Source organism: Peromyscus leucopus, chromosome 23, assembly GCF_004664715.2.
Source record: "Peromyscus leucopus breed LL Stock chromosome 23, UCI_PerLeu_2.1, whole genome shotgun sequence".
NCBI classification, from domain to species: domain Eukaryota; kingdom Metazoa; phylum Chordata; class Mammalia; order Rodentia; family Cricetidae; genus Peromyscus; species Peromyscus leucopus.
Genome location: NC_051082.1, coordinates 44820021 through 44844662, shown reverse-complemented (window position 1 = coordinate 44844662; position 24642 = coordinate 44820021). Strand labels below are relative to the sequence as shown.

At 43.6% G+C, this 24642-nt stretch overlaps 1 protein-coding gene across 1 annotated transcript in view; it reads right to left on the bottom strand.

Moving 5' to 3' along the window:
• Nucleotides 1–24642, bottom strand: part of Lmtk2 (lemur tyrosine kinase 2) — a 92767-nt gene that overhangs the window by 29440 nt on the left and 38685 nt on the right. The window contains 4 exon segments of the mRNA XM_028890320.2: nucleotides 1549–1682; nucleotides 15070–15157; nucleotides 16074–16192; nucleotides 20286–20359. Of these exon segments, the coding sequence (XP_028746153.1) occupies nucleotides 1549–1682; nucleotides 15070–15157; nucleotides 16074–16192; nucleotides 20286–20359 (415 nt within the window).

Genomic DNA, 24642 nt, shown 5'->3' with positions numbered 1-24642 from the left:
GATCTGCCTCCCAAGTGTTGGGAATGCTGGGATTAAAGGTGTGTACCACCACCACCTGGTTGCCCAAGAGTTATTTTAAAAATACAATACTTTGCCAGGCAGTGGTGGCACATACCTTTAATTTCATCACTCAGGAGACAGAAGCCGGTGGATCTCTGCGTTCAAGACCAATACGGTCTACAGAGTGAGTTCCAGGACAGCCAGGGCTACAAAGAGAAAGAAAAAGAAAATCCCTCTCTTGAAAAATCCAAACAAAAACAAACCAACAAACAAACAACAACTTCACAGACATCTCTAGACAGGTATGCCTTTTCAGACAGTTGGGTAAAGAATCACGTGAGTTACTTAAAGTCAACTACAAAGACCCTGACAAATTTCCCTAGAGACTTAGAAAGTAACTGAGTATCAACAAACATCTGGATTCGAAGATGGCTGTGGTTATGAGTACTTGCTATGCAAGCATGAGGAATAGCATGACCCCAAGCCCAGTGCCCCACTCACACCTGTAGCTCCAGCTTTGAGGTGAGGCAGAAACAGGAGGATCACTGGGGACTGTGGATTCCAGCCCAGTTGAGAAAATGCCAGCTAGGAAGAGCTCCTGCCTCTAAGGTATTCTCACTCAGAGATGGAGAGTGATCAAGAAGGAATCTGACCCCCTCTTCTGGCCGGGGTTCATAACTCTACATACACACAAAGAAATAAATCTATTTTGAAAAGTTGGCACTCAAAAGCCTAAAGTCTAAAGGAGAATAAGCAGGACTCTGTTTTCCAATTCATGGAGCAGACCTGTGTTAGGACAGAAGGAAGCCTATGGTGTACAAATAGGAAGAGGCCTCTTCAGACTTAATCCTAACACTCTTAAGCCAGCCTTTTCACTGGCCAGAAACCAAAGCCATCACTTAGTGCAACGAGGTGCTGCTGACCTATAGTGCTTTCTCAGGACTGTGAACAGACACCTAAGGAGATCCCGTGGGTATAATCAGAAGCCTACACTCACTGACTGATCAGATGCAACATGCCAGAGGTCAGGAGGGAACCAGGTACATTCACTCCCTACTCTGAGGCTTGCAGACTTCTTACACTGCCTCAAATTCCTCAAGTATTTCCGAGACTCAGACTATGTTCATGCTACTCCTTGGTGTTGGTTTAACTGAAGCCCAACTCTGCCTTTATTTACCAATACTTCTTTAAGCAGAGAGCTCATGCTACAACCTGATCTCTTTGGTCTCTTCCTTCCTTCCTTCCTTCCTTCCTCCATTCTTCCCTTAGTTTTTTGTTTTGGTGTTTTTGAGATAGGGTCTCATGTATCCCAGGCTGGCCTCAAACTCACTATGTGGTTAAGGATGTCCTTGAACTCCTCTTTCTTATTCTCCTGCTTCCTGAGTGTTAGGATTATATATGTGTACCAAGCCTAGAATTTTAGGCATGTTATCAGTCTACCAACTAAGCTGCATTCCATCCTAGCCCCTCTTCCCAAACCTCACAACCTCTTCAGACAGCTGCAGCAGCAGCAATATGAAGGGTATGCCTGTGCCCACCCAGACCTACCTGTGCAGGAAGTGCAGTTTGTGCATGGCTGCCAACCCTGCAGCAATCTCACACGCCATCCTCTGCAGCAGCATGGTCTGTGATTCGCCCCGCACATGCTCTTGCTCATTGCGCAGGTAAGCCTTCAGGTCGCCCTGTGAAAACCAGCCCACATGAGTGACAAGTGCAGCACCAGAAGAAACTAAGCTCCTAGACAAGCTCTACAGTTGATCTGAACTATCAGGATGACTTACTGAAAGACTTAAAGGTAATTCCAACCAACCCAAAGTTTACGTACTTTTGCTTTAAGAATCATTCTCGCTAGTTATCATACAAACACATACAGAACAAAACAGTACATGAAATATAATTTTACAATGATGCACAATTAAATTAAGTGCTGTGAAGATGGCTGGAAACCTCCAAGGTGATGTGGAAAGTTAAAGAAACAGTGCCATTCACACCACCTAACTTCCATTTCCAGGACACACATAGTCAGTGAGTGCTTTATCACGAGACTCCATGGACACCATTAATGCATGAGTGAGCCATGGAGTAGAGACTGAAAAAAGAAAAAGACATGGAAGAGGTGAGGAAAGCCACTGAATGCTAGTGACATGGCTCAGGTCTCACCCAGCTTCCTTCCCCAGAGACCAACCCAGGAAAGAACATTCCAGTCACTTGCAAACAACACCAATTCAAGTCAATAAGCCTAGGCAGAGGATGGCAGCCTGGGCAGGAACAAACCCAGTCAGACACACAGGCTTTCAGCTCCCCATTAGTGTTCTGGGCACCTGTCTAAGAGGACGCATAGACATGGAATCTGCCTGGGGAGTACACTCGAGGGAATAACATGTTAGAGTCTCCTTACAAAAGAACAGGTAGTTACTGATGTGACCTAATCCAAACAAAAGCTTTCTGGGGAGAGGAATATGTACATACATGTTTAAGAGTGTTATGTATTTGGAGGTCAGTGGTCAATCCTGGCATGTTCCTCAATCACCCCCTAACTTAGTTTTTGAGAAAGTGTCTCTCTCTATTGGTCTGGAGCTTGCTTACTAGGCCTGACTGGCTGGCTGGCTCGTTCCACAGGTCCTCCTGTCTTTCTTTCCAGGGCTGAGACTACAAACACACACCACTGTCTCTGGCTTCTCTTACAGTGGTGTGTGTTTTGGTGACTGAACTCAGGTATTAATATTTATATAGTAAGTATTTCACCCACTGAGCCATTTCCCCAGCCCCCAAACTGAAGACTAAATCCAACTCAAGAAAAGACTCAGAAGATGGATGTTCTCCTTGGCCAACTTTCCTGTAATGTGCTGAAGACAGTGAGTTTGTCAGACTCCTCCCAGGATGGAACTTTCAAACATAACAGTCCTCCACAGACAGCTGTCCATGTTTAATTCTTGTACATGATAATGCAGCATCTAGGTCCCCACTCAGGACCTGCATTTGTTTCTATCTCTAGCTTTAATGATCCTTACACACACACACACACACACACACACACATATACACACACACACACAGAGTTTAAACTGATAACTGTTTGACTATTTTGGATTAATCTTATTTTGTAGTTTTGAGACAGACTTTGGCTATGTAGTCCAGGCTAGTCAAAAATCCTCATCTCATCCTTGCAAGTGCTGGGATTACCATTTGTGCTTTTGAGCACTGTGTAAAATATACAGGAGGCTTTATAACTGTCACCCAGGGCACATACTTCTTACAACTTCAGGCATTCTTCAGATACAGAACTGTGGCTTAGGAGAGGGAAGAAATTTGCTCAAGAGCTCAAGACAATGCCTGTCTCTGATACTTGAAAGGTGGAGGCAGGAGGATGAGGAATTCAAGGTCATCCCTGGCTATAAAATGACTTTGAAGCCAGCCTGGAATACATGAAACCCTGAAGAAAAAAAAGAAAGAAAAAGGAAGGAAGGAAGGAAGGAAGGAAGGAAGGAAGGAAGGAAGGAAGGAAGGAAGAGAGGGAGGGAGGGAGGGAGGGAGGGAGGAGGGAGGGAGGAGAGGAAGGAAGGAAGGAAGAAAGGGAGAGAGAAAAAAAGAAAGAAAGAAAGGGAGAGAGAGAAAAGAGGGGGAGAGGAAAAGAAATTTGTTCTAATAAACTGCTACCATTTTTTAGTTTACTATCTAGTCAAGAAAATTCTAGTCAGCAAGCAAGTGAATTAAATCAATATGCAGATGAAATCAACTTATTCTACAAGAATAAATGTGAGATGACTTGAGGTCCATCTCACACATACCCCTGTGGCATTCTTCCAACAGGCCATGACAGCTTTACAAGGAAACAGCAGCCTTCTCCTGTCACCTAGCACCACTGTGCACCCAGCCACACAGCACCACCATGCACTTCCAACCATCCAATGTAAACATGCACACCCAAGCACCCAGAACCACCATTCACACCCGGCCACCTAGCACCATCATGCACACTCAAGCACTCAACAGGATCACTAGTATCATGTACAGCCAGCACCACTGATCACCCATCAGCATTGCCATGCACACTCATACCCAGCCATGGCATTAGAGCCTTTGGGTTTCTTTCCAAACATGGAAAACTTTCCAACATAAACTTTGTTCCTGTTAGAATTCGTCACCCCAACACAAACAGCTCTTCATAAAGGCTAGGCTCTTTCCAGCTGTGCAAATTGGGGGGATGATGAAAGATTTGAATAACAAATTAACTCAGAGAAGTTCCAGCAGGAAACTCCAGGACTATAGGCAAATGGGCTGCCCCTAAGAAATAAAGCACAGAAACAGCATTTAAATCCACTGACAACTGCCAATCAAAATGGCAATTTTTTAAATTTGTTTTTTATTTTTTTGTTTAGCCTCATTGCAGCAGCAATACCCAAATAAAGAAAAGCCTACTGGCCAGGCAGTGGTGGTGCACACCTTTAATCCCGGCACTTAGGAGACAGAGGTGGAGCTCTGTGAGTTCAAGATCAGCCTGGTCTACAGATCGAGTCCCAGGACAGTCAGAGTTACACAGAGAAACTCTGTTTGGGGGAGCAGGGAGAAAGAAAAAAAGGAAGGAAGGAGGGATGGATGGATGGATGGATGGATGGATGGACGGGCATAGAAAGGGGGAGGGAGGGAGAGGGAGAGGGAGAGCGAGAGGGAGAGGGAGAGGAGAGGGAGAGGGAGAGGAGAGCGAGAGGGAGAGGGAGAGGGAGAGGGAGAGAGAGAGAGAGAGAGAGAGAGAGAGAGAGAGAGAGAGAGAGAGAGAGAGAAACTGACTTTCACATAACCATGCTGCCTCTTGTTAACTTGTAAAATAAACATCAGCTCTTGGTCAACAGTTTACAAATGACTGTGGCTAAGAAATGGAGTTGTTTTTCCAAGATCAACTGAAGTGTGTTCACTGCCCCTCCTGTTCTTAAACTGCCTTCTCTCAGTGACATCCCTGAGTGACTCTCCAGCTCTCCAGGGGCCAGCCACGACCCTCCTGGAGGAAGGCTTGTGCTGTATGTGCAGGACTCAGGGTTAGGTCTATGGTTCAGAAGTACTCTGGAACTCTCCTGAGACCACAGTTTAAACAACAAACAACTGGCGGCACCTGGTGGACACCTTTTTAGTCCCAGCACTTGGGAGGCAAAGGTAGGATCTCTGTGAGCTCAACAGGCCTGGTCTACAGAGCCCCAGAATAACCAGAACTACATAGAGACCCTATCTCCAAATCAATCAATCAATCAATCAACCAATCAAGTAAATACAGTAAAGGAATTTTATCTCAAGAAAAGTTCTAAAAAGATTCATTCTATCTAAAACAGGCAAACCAATATTTAGATATTTGAGGGGTTGTATACAGAGACAGACAGAGAATGTGACAGAGACACATATACTGGGAATTGAACCTAGGACACTCTATTCCCAGTCCTTTTTTGGCTTTTTATTATGAGGCAATGTCTCATTGTGTTGCCCAGGCTGGACCTGAATTTGTGATCCTCCTGATTCTGTCTCCTAAGTAGCTGAAAGTACAGGCCTATCTATACCCATGGGGCCCAGCTTGTCTTATTTTTATCTTAATGGTGCTTAGTGAATAGACCCAGAAAAATACTACTACCTATTATTTAAATAAAAAATAAGAAATCGTCAAGAACCTCAATGTGTTTTGAATTAAAATTAAATACCCTTTTGTCCAGGTTTTAAAATTTAAGAACACTCAAGGAAGACAATTTGGTGACACTAGATGGAGACAGAGAGCTGCACCCAAGGAGAGAAGCACCTTGCAAGGACATAGCACACAGGCCACTCAAAGGCCCTTCTAAATGCCAACACAAAAGGCAGTAGTGAGTGCTTTATGCATGGTTTTGGCAGATCACTGAGCACAATGAATTAATTTTTAATACATTTTAATTTAATATTAACACTTAATGTAATGGAAACAGTAAATAGCCTTATAACTGACACACACGCCATTTGTATGTCTAATATGTCTAAAGAACTTTGTTTTGTTTTGAGATAGGATCTCATGTAACCCAGGCTGACCTCAAATTCAGGTAGGGAACCCCTGAATTTCTCTTACCTTGATGATTGAAGTATGCCCCAGTATGTCCCTTACGGAAATGGGTATGTTCCAGCTGAAGCACACTGAGGCCTGCATCTGGATGCCATCCTCATATCACCTGCCACTTTGTTGTGGATTATTCACCTTGTGGCCTTCCAAAGTCATCTCCTCAGGAGTTCTCTTGCAGCTCTACTACTCCAGCAGCTCTCAGAGAAAAGCAACACCCAAACCTGTCTGGTTTCTCCTCCTCCTAGCCTGCTCTTGCTACGGTCCTGTTTCTGTCATCCTCCTGAACAGACTCCTCACATGCCTGGTCTGGCCTGGCTGCATCCTCTGGCTTTCTTCCTTGCATGAGCCTCTTGGCCTCCAACACACTCGCACCCACTATTCAGCCACAGCTGCTGAACCCCGCCTCTCCACAGCCAGCAGCTCTGCCAAAAGTTGGCAAAAATAAAACCAGCCAACCAAACAAGAAATCCCAAGGGGTCTCCTTCGTCCTTCAAGCCCAGCCTTCCCATGGGCAGCCTGGTGGCTTACCAAATAAAGGTGCTTAACAGCATGCCTGGCAACCTGAGATCCATCCCCACACCCCACATGGTACAAAGAACCCACTCCAAGATGGTCCCCCATGGCACACATGTGCTCCCCCAACCCTGCCCTACAAAATAAATAAATGTAAAAAGTTATTAAAACAAAATAACTACCTCAAAATAACTTCCCCACCTGGCTTCCAGACACCACAATCTCCTGTGTGCCTTCCTATCTCACAAAATTGCCATGGCCCTTGCCTGGTTCTTCCTCCTCTCACTGTTCTGTAGCCACTCCATAGCCATGCTCCATGTGTGTTGTGCTGGCCAGCCCATCCTCTGACACCTTGTGCTTTTTTTCCTTGGATGTCTAAGAGGCAGCTCAAGCCTAATGCACGTCCAGAACAAAACATGCCAATCTGTTTGGGTGCAGAAAATGGCATCTCCATTTTTCAGCAGATCAGACAAAAATCAACGATGCCATTTGTGAACCCTACCTTTAGATCCATCTCTAAGCCATCTATCTCCAGATCTTTGCAGTTTTCAGAAGGCCACTGCTATCATGTCTGAGGCACATCCACCTCTGTCTGAACAGCCAAAGCTCTCTCTCCATATTGTTGTTGTGTTTTTATGGCCTTGTTCCCGCTAGGCAAGTGCTCTACCACTGAGTTACATCATCCCTAGCCCATCACAAGTGCTCTATTGCTGATCCAAAGTCCTAGCCTTTAAATTTTTTTTAATATATATATATTTAAAAAATTATATATATAATTTTACAATACCATTCAGTTCTACATATCAGTCATGGGTTCCCCTATTCTCCCCCTCCCACCCCCTTCCCTTGCCCCCAGCCTACCCTCCATTCCCACCTCCTCCAGGACAAGTCCTCCCCCGAGGACTGCGATCAACCTGGTAGACTCAGTCCAGGGAGGTCCAGTCCCTTTCTCCCAAACTGAGCCAAGTGTCCCTGCATAAGCTCCAGGTTTCAAACAGCCAACTCATGCAATGAGCACAGGACTTGGTCCCACTGCCTAGTTGCCTCCCAAACTGATCAAGCCAATCAACTGTCTCACCTATTCAGAGGGCCTGATCCAGCTGGGGGCCCCTCAGCCTTTGGTTCATAGTTCATGTGTTTCCATTCATTTGGCTATTTTTTTTTCAATAATTGAGTAAAACTGAAATTTATTATAAATTTTAAAGTCCTAGCCTTTAAAATTTTTATTATTTTTTTTTTCGTATGCATGCTTGGCCTTCATGTATGTCTGTGCACTGAATGTGTGCAGTGCTTGTGGAAATCAGAAAAGGGAAATGGAGTTACAGAGGGCTGTAAGCACCATGTGCATGCTGGGAATTAAACCCAGGTCCTCTGAAAAAACAGCAAGTGTTCTTAACTGCTTAGCCATCTCTCGAACCCCCAGTTCTAACCATTTAAGTCTATCATTTAAAACATAAGCCATGTTGTAACACGCTCCCCTCAACACACTGTTGTTTGCAGATGATCATTTTCTTTGTCTATTCCACTACAAGAAAGTTGTGAACACAGCTGGCTTTTCACCTGTTCCCTACTGTGTCCCTAAACCCCACAACAATACTGGACACAGATATGTTTAACATATCTGTCTGCCGAGCAAGAGAAGGCAGAAAACTTTTGTAGAAGCTCCAATGATGTGCCCAAGTTCAAGCTGGGCCAGCCACATTCCTATGCACGCCATGCTAGCATTTCATTAACAGTCTAATAATAATGAACTTAGGAGTAAATCTATAATTTCAGATTTTTATTGGGCTTACAAATTTATTTTACGGCCTCATTACTTTGTATATAAAACATAGCCAAAGATAGCTACCATGGGAAATATTTTTCTTTCTTTTTCTTTTTCATACAGGGTCTCACTCTGTAACAAAGCTGACCTATAAGTCCCTGTGTGGAGAGGCAGGCAGCCTCTTGGCTCAGCCTCCTGAGTGTTAGGATCAGAGTCCTGAGCCACTGTACCAAGTAGGCAGCAGGAACTGGATGCTGAGAGAAGCAGGGGACTCACATCTTGAATCACAAGCACAAGCAGAGAGAGCACAATGGGAATGGCACAGGCTTTTTCATTCTTAAAGTCCACCTCTAATGACACACTTCCTCCACAAGGCCACAACCTTCTCCACACAGCACCACCAACTGGGGAACATTCAAATGCCCGCGACTACAGGAGACACCTCATTCAAACCACCACTCTGGCATACCACCCTGGATGATCCCAATCACAGCTAACTGATTTTTCTACCTGAAAGTTCCACCATTGTATGAGGAATGCTATTGATTTGACTTCCAGCAGAGGATCTGTGTTATTGCAAAGCTCACTTAAAAGTGGTCTTTGCTCTTGAAAGGCACAGCTCCAGTGTCCTTCCTCAGAGACAATGACAGTTGAGTGGGCTGTCAAAATCACATGAAATGAGTAACAAATGTCCAAAGGAGGCTGGCACTGGCTGGGGCCCTCCCTTCCTATACACACCATCCAGGTCTAAGATGTGCCCAGAACTTTGTCCAGCTAGGTCACCTGCTCTCCTGAAGAGCAATGTGCTTAGGACAGTGCCCTATTTTCTAAGCTAGGTGGTAAGAGTGCTCCCTTAGCATGTTGAAAGCCCTGGGGTCCATCTCTAGAGCAGTGTAAACTGGGTGTAGTGGTCTTGCCTGTAATCCCCGCACTCCAAGAGTAGATGAGAGGATCAGGAGTTCAAGGTCTTCCTTAGCAACACTGAAATCCACTTGCTGTCTTAAGTCTGGCAGGACATTCAAGAACAGCACCTGAAATGTCCAGCACCCCTGCTCTGGAGGCAGTGAGGGAGGTGAAGGCACAAGTGAATGTAAGAAAATTCATTCTCTCCTCTTGAGCAGCTCAGCTCATAGCCTGGCCTCAAGCACACTCATAAGCCTACCTCCCACCCTCCCATGTATCCCTCCCAGCAAGTCCAGCCTGCCTCTCCCACTTCAACCCAACATGTCACTATGCTTCCAGGCCTGGCGTGGCCAGTCCCACCTGAAGAAAGTCGACTTACTCACTCTATAAATTTTACCTCCAGGCAAAGCCTCTCTTAGGATCCCAATCTGACTTTCTGTACTTCTATGGGGTGTGGCTCAGTGGCAGATCTTTCACCTAGCATGTTCAAGATCCCGGCTGCATCCCTAATACGGCAAACATTCCAGGGGAAAAAGGTGCATCTGGCAAAATGGCTGACAAGACGGTTTATTGGGTAAAAGTGCTTGACACCAAGCCTGATGATCTGAGTTTGACTCTTGGAATCTACATAGTGGAAGAATAGAACTGACTCTTGAAAGTTTCCCTCTAACGTCTACATGTGTGCCTTAACACGTGCACACCCCCAAATACTTACAACACATACACACACAATTAATACATTTAAACTACAATTTAAAAAAGTCACACAAAACCAAATTTTCTCCCAGTCCATCACCATGTTTACCTGCGGCTGAGCAACTGGAGGCTCAGCAGCAGCAGCACTGTCATTGGTCACACAGATCTTTACTTAATTAGCAGTTAGATTCATTTAAGAAAGGGAAAATAATTACTGGGCTGAGGAAATGGCTCAGCTGGTAAAGTATTCTGCTGTATAAACATGATGACCTGAAGCTGTATCCCAAACATCCACATAAAAAAACAGGGGCCTGGGATTCCAGCACTGCAGAGAGGGGTGGGGGCAGGGCACACACAAGGACAGGTCACCGGAGCTCACTGGCCAACCACCTCAGCTGAACTGCTGAGCCAGGTCAGGGGAGGGACTTTGTCCAAAAAAAAAAAGTGGAGAAGTGATTTAAGAATACATCTTATGTCAATCTCTGGTTTCCACATGCATACGTACGTGTAGACAGACAGACAGACACACATACACACACCCCTGTTTGCCAGGAACTTTTGTATGTAAAACAATGCCTTTATGCCCTCATCACCATTTCATAATGAAATGAATTTTGCAGGTGTGTCCACCCGAAACTGACAGGCCAGGTGAGTCACCTGCAGGCACACTGGGCAGGGCAAGCTTATCATGCTGAAATTCCCCGGGTATGAAGCACAGCTCACAGAGCTCCACGCACATTCAGTACATTTTTGCTGGATGAGCCATCCTCAGCTCAAACACTCACTGCTTGGTGTCCGAGAGAGCATCAGGCATCCACTGTGGCAAGCTGTACAAACCCCGCAGTCCTCTTTCAGGTTGTGTATCCAGCACAGCCACCATCAAGTCAAGCATTGTAAGTTGGCCATGGCAGACCTGCCACAAACTCCTTCAGCAGAGCTGTCACACGCTTTCACAAGTGTTCCAAAGTAAGGCTGGTAACTGTATATGGATTACTTAAATGCAAAATGATTCTCCCTTGATTATGCAGATATTATCAGTGAGCACGAGTGCTGTTTGGTGACGACTAAAAAGGCCAGCGTCCATTCAGGCTTGTGACCTGAGAGCAGAGGGAGACAGCCAGTCTTTTGTGGCTGCAGTGGCTTAGGACCAGGTTTAGAACCAGAGGGTGGCTCCTGCCTTTGGACATTACTCCAGAATGGCCTGTTTCTGAGAAGGCCAGGGGTATGCATGTAGGAACAGGGCTCCAGGTACACTTGAGGCCTGCTGGGCTCAGGGGATACACTGTAGTCTGTGTAGGTGGGCACCATTTTCCGCTCTCTAACCTCCTAGCTCCTGAGGCCACATGACGACTCCTACAGTGCAGTCTCTGCACAAACTGAGCTGAGGGTAGCCAGACTTCGGAACAATCTGTGAGGTTTTCTAGGCTCAAAAGGGTGAGCAGAAGATGGCCCATGGGGATGAGTGTCGCTTCGCCCTAACAGCCTTAACCCTGGAAGGAGACGAACCACACTAAGACACCAGCAATGACAGAGCTTTTCTTGGTGTCAGTTCCTGCCTTCCAGCTTGTTTGAGACAGGAGCTCTTGCTTGCCACTGCATATGCCAGGCTAGCTTCCAGGAATTCTCCTGTTTCTACCTCCCATGCACTGAAGGAACACCGGGGTTACAAACTACATGCTACCGTACAGCTTTGCACTGGTTCTGGGGACCTGAACTCAGTTCTTGATGCACTCACAGCAAATGCTTTTACCAACTAAGGCCCAGAGAAGTAGGCCTAAGCCCTCAAATGCAGGTACAGGTGTTCACTTACTGGCCCTGAACTCACCAGTCATGTTAGTCGCACATAGCTAGAGGAAAAGGAAGCTAAATTCAAACTGACAGGGGAAACTGAAATGATACTAATAGAAAATCCAAAAGGGGGGCTAGAGACAGGGCTCAGAAGAGTGCTTCCTGTTCTCCCAGGACTAGCGTTATCCCCGGCACCCGCTGCAGATCACAACGATCTGTAAGTCCCTCTTCAGGGCCTCTGTGGGCACCAAGCATGCATGTGGTGCACGGAAAGATGTAGGTAAGCAAATTACCCATACACATCAAATAAAACTGGGGGGGGGGGGATCCAAAAGAAGGGAGAAAGAAATTTCCAAATACTACACCAACTAGGATAAGCATTATGGACCACATGTTCCAGATTAGGATTGCAGGTTAGCAAGCATTTAACAATAAACTATTTGCAAAGATTCAAAGCAGAGAAGAGTGAATGAGTTACACTTGGCCAAAAGAATTAAATTCTAGGATCGAGAAAGTCATTTTGACCAGATTATCTTCATAGTGCTTTACTGTTACCAATGCTTTGAGTCTTCCAGGGAACCCTTCACAATAACAAAAAGTTTAAGTTTTAGTAAGTCACACCAAGTCTACATCTGTACCTCTCACACAAGGCAACAGGAAGTATAAAGGAAAACCACTAGAATTATCAGGAGAAATCAAGAAAATGCATAATCAGCACGCAAGGTTCTTTTAATTATTATTTTGTGTTTTCTGTGTGTGGTATGTGCATGCATGTTCATGTGTGTGCATGAGGGTGTACCAGCTGGTATAAATAGGATACCAAGAGTCCTCTTTTATTGCTATATGCCTTATTCCCATGAAACAGGGTCTCTCAATGAACCTGGAGCTTAACATTTCTCATCTAGCCTGGTGACCACAGAGCCACAGGATCCTTACGTCTCTGTCCTCCTATAGTGATGGGGTTAAAGACATGCATCACCAGACTAGTTGTCCAGGGGATTTGAAGTTAGGTTCCCATGCTTGGACAGAAAATGCTTTTACCTACTAAGCTATCTCCCCAGGTCCTAGGGCAGTAGATTTTAATATACCTCTTTCAGAAATAATAGAACACTTCATAACCCTCACCCCAAACTGAGGAGGATATAGATTTGAACAAAGGTATAGACTGACTCAAAAGCTCATAAAACACACATGAAATAATGTCTGAATACTGACTGGTGTTTGAGTCTACATGAATGAGTCCAGGCATGCATGTGCTACCATTTATATAGATAGACAAAAAACAAGGGGCTGGAGACATGGTTCAGAGGTTAAGAGCACTGACTGCTCTTCCAGGCGACCTGAGTTCAATTCCCAGCAACCACATGGTGGCTCACAACCATCTGTAATGAGATCTGATGCTCTCTTCTGGCATGCAGGCAAACATGCAAACAGAATACTGTATATATAATAAATAAAAACAAAAACAAAAATACTGATCCTAAAGATGAATGCAACCTAGAAGATAGCTTTGGTTGGCTGGGTGGTAGTGACAAATTCCTTTAATCCCAGAACTTGGGAGACAGAGGCAGGCAGCTCTCTGTGAGTTTGAGACCAGCCTGGGAGAGTTCCAGGACAGTCAGGACTGTTACACAGAGAAACCCTGTCTAGAAAACACTGCTGCCCCAACATACACAAAAAGAAGACAGCTATGGCACTGATTTAACAATAAAGCAGAAAAACATCTTTGCTGCTATAAACCAAACCACAGAGATCTAGGGTCACAGTGAAAGAATCCAACTAAAGCTAATATCAAACTTACTGATTAACACTCCTTGGGAAGTGACCACCTCTGCCAAGGATAGAAACATCTGAAGTATATTTAGAAGTTAAAGCTAACTGCACACTATAACCTGCTTTCTTTTATAGCAGCAGAATGTTATCTGAGTGAACTGGGATTTATTTTGGGGTACTCCTACTTCTCTGTACATAGCCAAGTAAGTTTTAATGTTCTGAAAACTGAGACAATGCAGAGAAATCAATTAAAATCTGGCAAATTCAATTACAATCTTACCACTGTTTTTTGAAAATAACAATTATTATGTGCTAAAAATAGGCTTAAGAGATGAAATATTCTGCACTGGGTAAAAGATGTTTATTCAAAATTTTCACACAGAAATTGTTTTTAAAAGTATTCATATATCTGCATGAAGAACAATCTTTCTAACTATCAACATCAATGTTACATGCCTAGAAATAAAAAATGCCTTTTTTTTAGAGTGTCTCACACAGCTCTAGCTGACCTCAAATCACTATGTAGTTGAGGATGAACTTGAACTCCTTATCATCTAATTTAACAATATAAATACATACAGTCACCATTTTCAAAATCGAGAGGGGCTGGAGAGATGGCTTGGTGGATCAAGTGTAAGGACCATAGTTTGAATTCCCACTGCCCATATAAATGCTGAGTGGGTGTGGCAGCCTGCCTGTAATTCTAGTGTGTGGAAGGTGGAGACAGTGGATCTCTGGAGCAAAATGGCCAGCTAGATTAGCTGTATGTGAGGGCTCCAGGTTCAGCCAAAGACTGCCTTAATGACTAAGATTGTAGAGAGTGACGGGGAAGACAACTGACATCACCCTCAGGCCTCCACATGCATCTGCACACATGTGCCCTTACACATGCAAACATGCATACACATACACACATATACATAAGCAAGAAAGAAATCATCTGAATGACTAGTGGCATTCTGTTGGTAAGAGTTTTCATGGGTTATCTTGATGGGTGAAAAATCAATTTCAAAATGCCTGGTTGGTGTGAAGACCTTGGGCCCTCAGGACGGGTATGGAGGATCCACACTCTAGCTCACCCATATAGTGCTACCTAGTCCATGCTTAAACTCCATGAACCTTCTTTCAATCATACATACAATACTGACAAACACTAAAAGCTAAATCAGAGGTCTGTAGAATTCAACATGGCAATAATAGTAAACAGCTCAGCTTTGGGTCAGGTACAGTGAACACTAGAAAGGTAACAAAGGTAACGAGCTAACATATCACAAAGTTCTTCCTTCAATGGTAGACATTAAAGCCAGCCCCATCCACCATTTCTGGGAGAAAAAGAAAGAAAGAAACTGGCTGGGCGGTGGTGGCACGCACCTTTAATCCCAGCACTTGGGAAGCAGAGCCAGGTGGATCTCTGTGAGGCCAGCCTGGTCCACAGAGCGAGATACAAGACAGGTTCCAAAACTACACAGAGAAACCCTATCTTGAAGGAAAAAAAAAAAAAGGAAACTGCAAAACTGCAAATACCCCTCAAACACTTCAACTTGAATTTCTACTAAAAACTTACCAGATCGCAGAACTCAAACACCAGAAGGTAGGGAATTGCTTCCACACACTGCCCGACACACTGAAGAACATTCGGATGCTGAAGAATACTGGTAAAAATAAAAGCCACAGAACTGTTCATCAAGAAATATGCTAGTGCTTCACATTTTAACATCACAATTTGCTATGATTATCAACAAAATGATTTCAATTACAGCATGACAAACTCAAAAGGTCACATCACAACTGGGGATGGTGACATACGCCTTTAAATGCCAGCACTCACATTCAAGGCCAGCCTGGTTTACATAGCTAGTTCTAGGCCAGCAAGGACTACACAGTAAGTAAGATGCCTTTTCAGGGCCGCCTGCATTCTGGGCAAGCAAGCGCTCTAACACTGAACGACTTCTTACCCAAAGTGACTCTTTCACAATGATCCTGTATCTTGCAAGCTTGCTGGACTTGATTATTTTTCCTAGATTTTTGTAATCGATTCCTTGGGATTTTTTACATAACCCTGTATTTCCTATCATGTCAAGTGTGCTGCGCATGTTCAATGAAGTGTCTCTGTGATGGTCAGCTTGAAGTCCTGTCATCTTACTGCTCTTGTCTTTTTTTCTTCCTTCCTTCCTTCCTTCCTTCCTTCCTTCCTTCCTTCCTTCCTTCCTTCCTTCCTTCCTTCCTTCCTGTTTTTTGTTTGTTTGTTTGTTTGTTTGGTGTTTCAAGACAAGGTTTCTTTGTGTATCCCTGGCTGTCCAAGAACCCACTCTGTAGATCAGGCAGACCTCAATAAGAGACCCACCTGGCTCTGCCTCCCGAGTGCTGGGATTAAAGGCGTGTGCCACCACCACAGGCCTGTTGCCCTTTCTTAACCACTAAAGCTAAGTGGTTAAATGTTTCTCGACTGACTTGTGGGCACTTTGGATCTAATGAGACTGGTTTTCTGGCAGAAGTCTCAAAGCGGTTTTAGGAAGTGAATTTTCAGAACCACAGACTGGCTGCAGAACACATGGAAGGCTTACTTACTAGTATGGCTCTCCGTTTTTCAGGAAAGTATCTTGTTCCTTTGGGCTTGCGCTCGCTTTCAACTCCTTCACTATGACTCTTGCTACGCTGGTGCCCGTGTACGTCTCTCCCAGGAGGACCTAAAAGCAAACAACGGTTTTCCTTGTCACTTCTACCAAATGATAAAGACGTATGCCTCACTGAGTAGGAAACAGAGTGAGGGAAAACAAGTAACAACCAAATGGCCTGCTACCCTGCACACCGACTCTCAAAGCTTAGGAAAGCCCAACACTTCTCTGGGTATGATAGAGTACGAATGTAACCCCCCACTGTGCAGACTGGCATAGGAAGACAGAGTTCATAAAAGGCTAGCCTGGGCTATGAAGAGATATCCTGTTGAAAGAACAGGAAGAGAGAGAAAGGAAGAAAGGGAAGGAGACAGAAAAGAGAGTGAAGAGAAGGGACAAAAGAAGAAAAGGAAGGGAGGAGGGCTGTCCTAGAAGGGCCATTTTAAGCAGTCACCAGGCATTTAAACATTCATGTTATGTATTTTTTCTATTTACTTGGAAATGAACCCTGATGCAATGGCCAAACCATTTGTGAGCTCCATCCAAACAACTCAAATACTCCTCTAAGAGCACTTCAGGCACAGTTACCGGTCTACAAACAGCCAACAACAAGCATCACACAGAAATGAAAAGTCACCAGGCCTTTGACTTGTCCCAAAACTTCACAGAAGAATCCCACTCCCCCGAGATTCAAAGGTGAAGTGAGCTGCCTCCTAAGAACTTGCTACAAGGAAAAGGTTCAACATAGGACAGAACAAAAGCATTTCCAAACACAGCTCATCTCGGGTTGATGGCAAAGTAAAGGATTATTTAACTAGTAAGTGACCAAGATCAATTGACTTCCTTTTGAAATAGTTTTTAAACACTGAGGACATGAGATGAATCAGGTGGTAAAGTATATGAGGACCTGAGTTCAACCCTCAAAACCCACATAAAGAAGCCAGGTATGGGGATGAACCCTTGCAATCAAAGGCCCGAGGAGGCAGAGATAGGGGCTCCTTGGAGATTACAGGCAGCCAGCTAGCTTAATCTAGCCTAATTGAAGAGCTCCAGATCGAAGAATTCCAGGTTCAGTGAAAGACTCTCTCTCTCAAAAAATAAAGCGGACAGCAACTGAGAAATCAGCATCAACCTCTGGCCTCCATGCATGCACAGGAAACATATACCATACATGAGGAGAGAGACAGAGTCCTAAGACAGAAAAAGATCATTTAAATATTTGTATAATGTAGAGATTAGAATAAAGACCTCTACAAAATTAAGTGGGTTTGCCAGGAGTCTAAGGGACAATAACTTCTGAGTATTAGCTAAATCACAGTCTTTGCTCTAATGAGTGTCAGCCTGTATATATACAATAAGCATCACTTCCACCAAGTGGAGGAACAATGGTGGGCTACTGCATCTGCCTTACTCCGCTTGTTTCTCTCTGCCGTCCGTCACTGTGAGCATTCTTGGTGTCCAGTGTCTGCAGAGACCAGACAACCGCCCATACTTTTTAAACAGTATCTAATGTATGCACAGGCATACATAACACAGCACTTGAGAGGTAGGAGAACAACCTGTAGTCAGCTCTCCTACCGTGTAGGTCCTAGGAACTAAATACAGACCATCAAGCTCAGTAGCAAGCATTCTTAGCAGCTGAGCCAAACCATTGGACTTTTTTTTTAATTTGTATGTTTGTGAATGTGAGTGGTATATGTGGAGTATGTGGGTTGCATGTGCCTGTGGGTGAGCAGAGGCCAGAGGAGGGTGTTCTCTAGCCTCTCCACCTTACTTCTTCAAGGCAGGATCTATCCCTGAACCTAAAACTAGCATTTTTCAGATAGGATGGCAGCCAGCAAGCCTTCTCTCCTTCGGTGCTGGGGTTCCAAGTGTGCACAGGACCATGACCGGGATGGGATGTGGGTGCTGGGGTTCCAAGTGTGCACAGGACCATGACCGGGATGGGATGTGGGTGCTGGGGTTTGAACTCAGGTCCTCATGCTTACGCAGCAAACACGCTTACTGGCTGAAGCACTCCTCCGACAGACCTTTGTATCCTTTTATCTTACTTGCAAACATCTTTCCTATAACCCCAGCCACTACTCCCACAGATCGAGACCTTGCTAGTAAATACCTTACATTCCAGACCCTGAATTCTGACCTCTACTTCCTCAAGTCTCTTTATTATCTCAAACTTACTTAGCTCTGCACTCTAACTCTATCTACAAGGAGTCAACCTGCCCTGCAAACCCACTAGCCTCCCTACCTATCACTAATCCCTTGTTCCCTCTCTAAAATATACCAGCAGCTTAACCAGACCTTGGTGCCTGCTAAATTCAACGACTTAGAAAAAAAAACATCAAAAGCAGAGGGAAAATTACGGATGATTACTGCTGCCATTCTAAATGTATATGGTTTCTGAGCACCCACGCTCTAAGCTGGGCCATTCTCCCCAATGGCTCTCACACCTTCTATGCAAACGTCCACACATCATTCCCCTGTTCCCCTAAGGAGAGAACGGACCTCCCCAGGAAGACAGCAGAAGTAAACTTTCTCATTCTGACACCCATGGGTGCACCAGTACCCAGACTCACACCATCTGCTTCTGCCCCAATGCAAGAAAGACACCACCTCTGTTTCTAGGATCTAATTTTCAAATGTGCTACTGACCCCTGACCTCTTGCTCTCACAACTTTGAAGGACTTTGCTCTCACAACTGTCCCCTTCTCTCCTACACCCTGACACAGAAACAGGTTGAAGTTGCTTCTCAACCTCCAAAATAAAGCACATCTGGGCGTGGTGGGACACCCCTTCTCATGCCAGCAATTGGGAAGCTGAGGCAGAAAGATCAAAAGATCAGATACATAGCAAGACTTGGTCTAAAAATAATAGTATATAAAAGAGGGAAAGCTCACAATGCCTCAATCCTAGAGAAAGAACCACAGGGAACTCAGGAATGCTGAGTGGGAGAAGTAGTCTTCTGCAGAGAGGAGCACACCACTGGGTTATCCAACACCAAATGGTCAGCCCTAAAAACACACACACACATAAGGAACATACAGACTGATGCTAGCAACAGCTGGAACTAAGTCCCCCGCTTTCATCTTGGCACTCTGCAGATCCTTTGATTAGGTCATGGCTTGACTTTCAGGAAAATCCAAAATCAAAACCTTTGGATGTATTCAGTGTCAGTGCTTACAATCTAAACTGGTTTAGATGCTATACGGGGAAGAGAGACAGAAGAAAGTAAATAATTAAACTTGAAGGAGGACATCTTTAGCCTAGGCTTTCAGGGCAATCTGTCCAATAAAATGAAAGTCTTAATCCACACACATTCCCTCCTCCCTCACCATCTCCAGAAAAAATAATCATAAGAACCAGGCTCAGGGCTGGAGAGATGCCTTAGCGGTTAAGAGCACCTGCTGCTCTTCTAGAGGACCCAGGTTCAATTCCCAGCACCCACATGGTAGCTAACAACCATCTGTAATGAGATCTGATGCCCTCTTCTGGCATAAAGTCATACATGCAGATAGAGCACTCACACATAAAATAAATAAATAAATCATTATTTAAAAAGGAGGAGGAGGAGGAAGAAGAAGAAGAAGAACAACAACAACCACAACCAGGCTTAATGGCAAGGTCCTTTAATCTCAGCCCTTGGGAGGCAGAGACAGGCAGATCTCTGTGAGTTTGAGGCAGCCTGGTCTACCTTGTGAGTTCAAGGACAGCCAAAGATACACAGTGAGACTGTCTCTCTCAAACAAACAAACAAACAAACAAACACACAAACAAACAAAAGCCACAAGAAATCCCAAAGAATGTCCATCCAAGCTCATTCCGTCAAGTGAGAAAATGGCCAGAAGGTGCCATTTATAAACCTTCATCAGATGTCTAATCAACTAGTCTCCAGAGCTGCAAGAAATAAATTTTTGCTTGGAAAGCTATCCAGTTTATGGTATTTTGTCATAGCAGTCTGAACAGAATGAAGCAACCTCCTAGAAGGTTATGCACCCAGCACAGCTGAGCTCATGCCACCTCCCAGTTGCAAAGGTGATGAAAAAGTCTTACTAACACTACAGTGTCTACAGAGAATATGTAATGTCACATGACCCAATTCCTACTCAGCTTTAAAACATCAACTGTATCATCAGGAAGGAATAAAAGAAAGTAAGGAGCACTTTACCTTTCCAAACCAGCCACTTCCAATTTCCTGTATATAGTTTAGACTGTGTCGGGCAACTTGAGACTTCAAACCTTCTGGGGAAAAAAAAGAGAAAGAAATTATTAAAAATATAAGCATCTAGGGAAGCCAGGAAGAGCCATCATGGTGGTGCAGGTTTCTGACTCCAGATCTTAGGAAGACTGAGGCAGGAGGATCAGGGGTGTGAGGCCAGCCTGGATTACATGATGAAACTTTGTCTCAAAGCAACAATACACATATACAGACAGACAGACAGACAGACAGACACACACACACACACACACACACACACACAAATATCTAACTAAAATGAAATAAGTAAGGGTTGAAGAGATGGCTGAGTGGTTAAGAGAACTTATTGCTCTTCCCGAGGACTATTTGGTTCCCAGCACTCACATCAACTGGCTCCCAACCATCTGCAGCTCCATCTCCAGAGAATACGATGTGTGCGCACACACACAAATAATGAAAATAAATCTTTAAAATAAATGTCAACTCAACCTCTACTATAGAGCTATAGTAATAAAAACAGCTTGGTACTGGTATAAAAACCAACATATGGTCCAATGGAATCGAATTGAAGACCCTGACATTAATCCATGCACATATGAACACCTGGTTTTTGACAAAGGAGCCAAAACTATACAATGGAAAAAAGAAAGTATCTTCAACAAATGGTGCTGGCATAACTGGATGTCAATATGTAAAAGATTACAAATAGATCCATATCTGTCACCATGCACAAAACTCAAGTCCAAGTGGATCAAAGACCTAAACATAAATCCAGTTACACTAAACTTAATAGAAAAGAAAATAGGAAGCACTCTTGAATGCATTGGCACCGGAGACCATTTCCTAAATAAAACACCAACAGCACAGACCCTGAGCACAACAATTAATAAATGGGACCTCTCGAAACTGAGAAGCTTTTGCAGGGCAAAAGACACAGTCAATAAGACAAAAAGACAGCCAACAGAATGGGAAAAGATCTTCACCAACCCCACATCTGACAGAGGATTGATCTCCACAATATATAAAGAACTCAAGAAACTAGACATCAAAGTATTGAACAGTCCAATTAAAAAATGGGCTAAAGAGCTAAACAGAGAATTCACAAAACAAGAACTACAAATGGCTGAAAGACATTTAAAGAAATGCTCAACATCCTTAATCATCAGAGAAATGCAAATCAAAACGACTCTGAGATACTACCTTACACCTGTTAGAATGGCTACGATCAAAAAACACCAATGACAACCAATGTTGGAGAGGATGTGGAGCAAAGGGAACACTCCTCCACTGTTGGTGGGAATGTAAACTTGTACAACCACTGTGGAAATCAGTATGGCAGTTTCTCAGAAAATTAGGAATCGAACTACCTCAAGACCCAGCCATTCCACTCTTGGGCATATACCCAAGGAATGCTGATTCATACCATAAAGATACATGCTCAGCTATGTTCATAGCAGCACTATTTGTAATAGCCAGAACCTGGAAACAACCTAGATGCCCATCAACGGAAGAATGGATGGAAAAAATGTGGTACATATACACAATGGAGTACTACTCAGCAGAGAAAAACAATGAAAGCATGAAATTTGCAGGCAAATGGATAGAACTAGAAAAAATCATCCTGAGTGAGGTAACCCAAACCCAGAAAGACAGTCATAGTATGTACTCACTCATAGGTGGATTCTAGATATAAAATAAAGAACAATCAGACCACAACCCATAGAACCATAGAGGCTATATATATAGCATGGAGGTCCCTAGGATGACTGTGGCTTATAATAAATTTCAGTTTTACTCAATTATTGAAAAAAAAAAATAGCCAAATGAATGGAAACACATGAACTATGAACCAAAGGCTGAGGGGCCCCCAGCTGGATCAGGCCCTCTGAATAGGTGAGACAGTTGATTGGCTTGATCAGTTTGGGAGGCAACTAGGCAGTGGGACCAAGTCCTGTGCTCATTGCATGAGTTGGCTGTTTGAAACCTGGAGCTTATGCAGGGACACTTGGCTCAGTCTGGGAGGAAGGGACTGGACCTCCCTGGACTGAGTCTACCAGGTTGATCGCAGTCCTCGGGGGAGGAATTGTCCTGGAGGAGGTGGGAATGGGGGGTAGGCTGGGGTAAGGGGAGGGGGGGGGAGGGGGGAGAATAGGGGAACCCATGGCTGATAAGTAGAACTGAATGGTATTGTAAAATAAAATAAAAATAAATAAATAAAAAATTTTAAAGAGAAAAAAAATAAGCCACATAAAGATGGCTACCACACAGAGAAAAAAATAAAATAAAATAAAATAAAAATAAATGTCAAATACATAACCTGTAAAGTAGAAATACTGGCATAAAGTTAATATTTGTGCTAATAAGAACAAATACATTAGTGTCTCTTTCAAATTAATGAGAGAGTCTTAAGTTTAAATGCTGACAATATAGTTTTGATATCTTGTTTTTTTTTAAATACTATCTTATACTGTTGGTTTTGTCTTGTTTTGTTTTTCTTGATATAGTAACTCTGTCATGGGGACACTATCGAGTAGACCAATATAGATATAAGGGGAGTTCCAGAAGGAAAAAAAAGGTAGAATATGGCCTGCTACTGCTACAGGGCATGCATCTCCATATCCAAAATGATCAGCAAACTCCAATAACATTGGACTCAGAGACCACATCAAGACCCTAACAATCAAACTGTAGAGACAGAGAAACCAGGGAGGGCATAAATGACTCATTGTGTACACAGGATCCTAAATAAAACTAAGAGCCAATTAGTCATCAGAAATGGAAGCCAGAAGGCAGTGGGCTCCCAAGATAAAGTGCTGGGAGCAAAAGACCTTCGAACTAAGAATGCTATATCTGGCAAAACCACATTCCCAAAATGAAGACCTCCCAGATAAGCAATGCTGGAGTTTGCTACCAATATGCCTGCCCTGAAATAAATAACTGCTAAAGGGATCCCTTCAGTATGTGATCGAGGGACAATGAACAGAAACTCAGAACTGCAAAAGGTGGTGGTGCACACCTTTAATCCCAGCACTCAGGAGGCAGAGCCAGGCGGATCTCTGAGTTGGAGGCCAACCTGGACTACAGAGTGAGATCCAGGACAGGCACCAAAACTACACAGAGAAACCTTGTCTCAAAAAACAAACAAACAAACAAAAAAAAAAAAAAAAAAAAAAAAAAAAAAAAAAAGGAAGGAAGGAAGGGAAAGAAACAAACAAACAAAGAAACAAAGAGAAAATGTAAGTCTCCACAGCACAACTGAAGAGTTAAGTATAAAACCAGCATCACTGTATTACTAAGACATAGTTTCTCTTCTTTATTTCTTACATGATTTAAAATACAAATGCTTTAAAAAGTTATAACCTATGCTAACAGATATAAAATGCATAAAGATGTAATATGTGATAAATTTTACTTGTTTTTAAGACAAGGTCTCATGTATCCTGGGCTGGTCTTTAACTCTTCCACCTCTACTCCTGAGTGCTGAGATTATAGGCTGCATGACCACACAGTTTTATGGTTTTATGAGGTGATGGGGATTGAACCAAGGCTCTCACACATGCTAGGCAAGCACTCTATTGACTGAGCCACCTTCCCAGTCCAACTGGTGAAACTGCCATCAATTAAAGCTCAATGGTTATAAAGTATGATGTTAACTGTAATCTTCACTGCGATCATCACTATTTAAAAAATAAATAAATAAACATGAAAACAGAGATGAGGTGAAGATACAGCTTGTGGTTAAGATCGCTTGGTGCTCTTCCAGAGGACCTGGGTTCTAGTCCACACACATAATGGCTTATGTCTGTAACTCCAGCTCTAGGGGATCGATTCCTCTGCCCTCCACTGGCACCTGCACTCACATGCACATACCCATACGCAAATATGCACATATACAAAATTAAAAATAATAAAGACAAATCTTTTCCAAAAGGAAAAATATTAATGTTAATATTTAAAAAGCAACTCAAACAAAAGTGGTGAAGTGATTTTCTTTAAAATAGGTGTCAAGGTTGACAAAATGGCTCACTGGGTAAATGTACCTACTTGCCAAACCCAATGACCTAAGTTCCATCCCTGGAACCCACATGGTGAAAGCAATGAACAAATTCCCAAGAGCTGTCCTCAGACCTCCACATACGCACTGCACCCACATCCATACACTAAATGAACAAATACATGAAGGCAATTTTGGTGCCAAGATTGGGCTGGAGAGATGGCTCAGCAGTTAAGAGCACTTGCTACTCTTCCAGAGGACTCAGATTTGCTTTATATTTATTTACTTATTATTTGTGTGTAAGTGCACACCTGCTTGTCTATGTGTGTACCA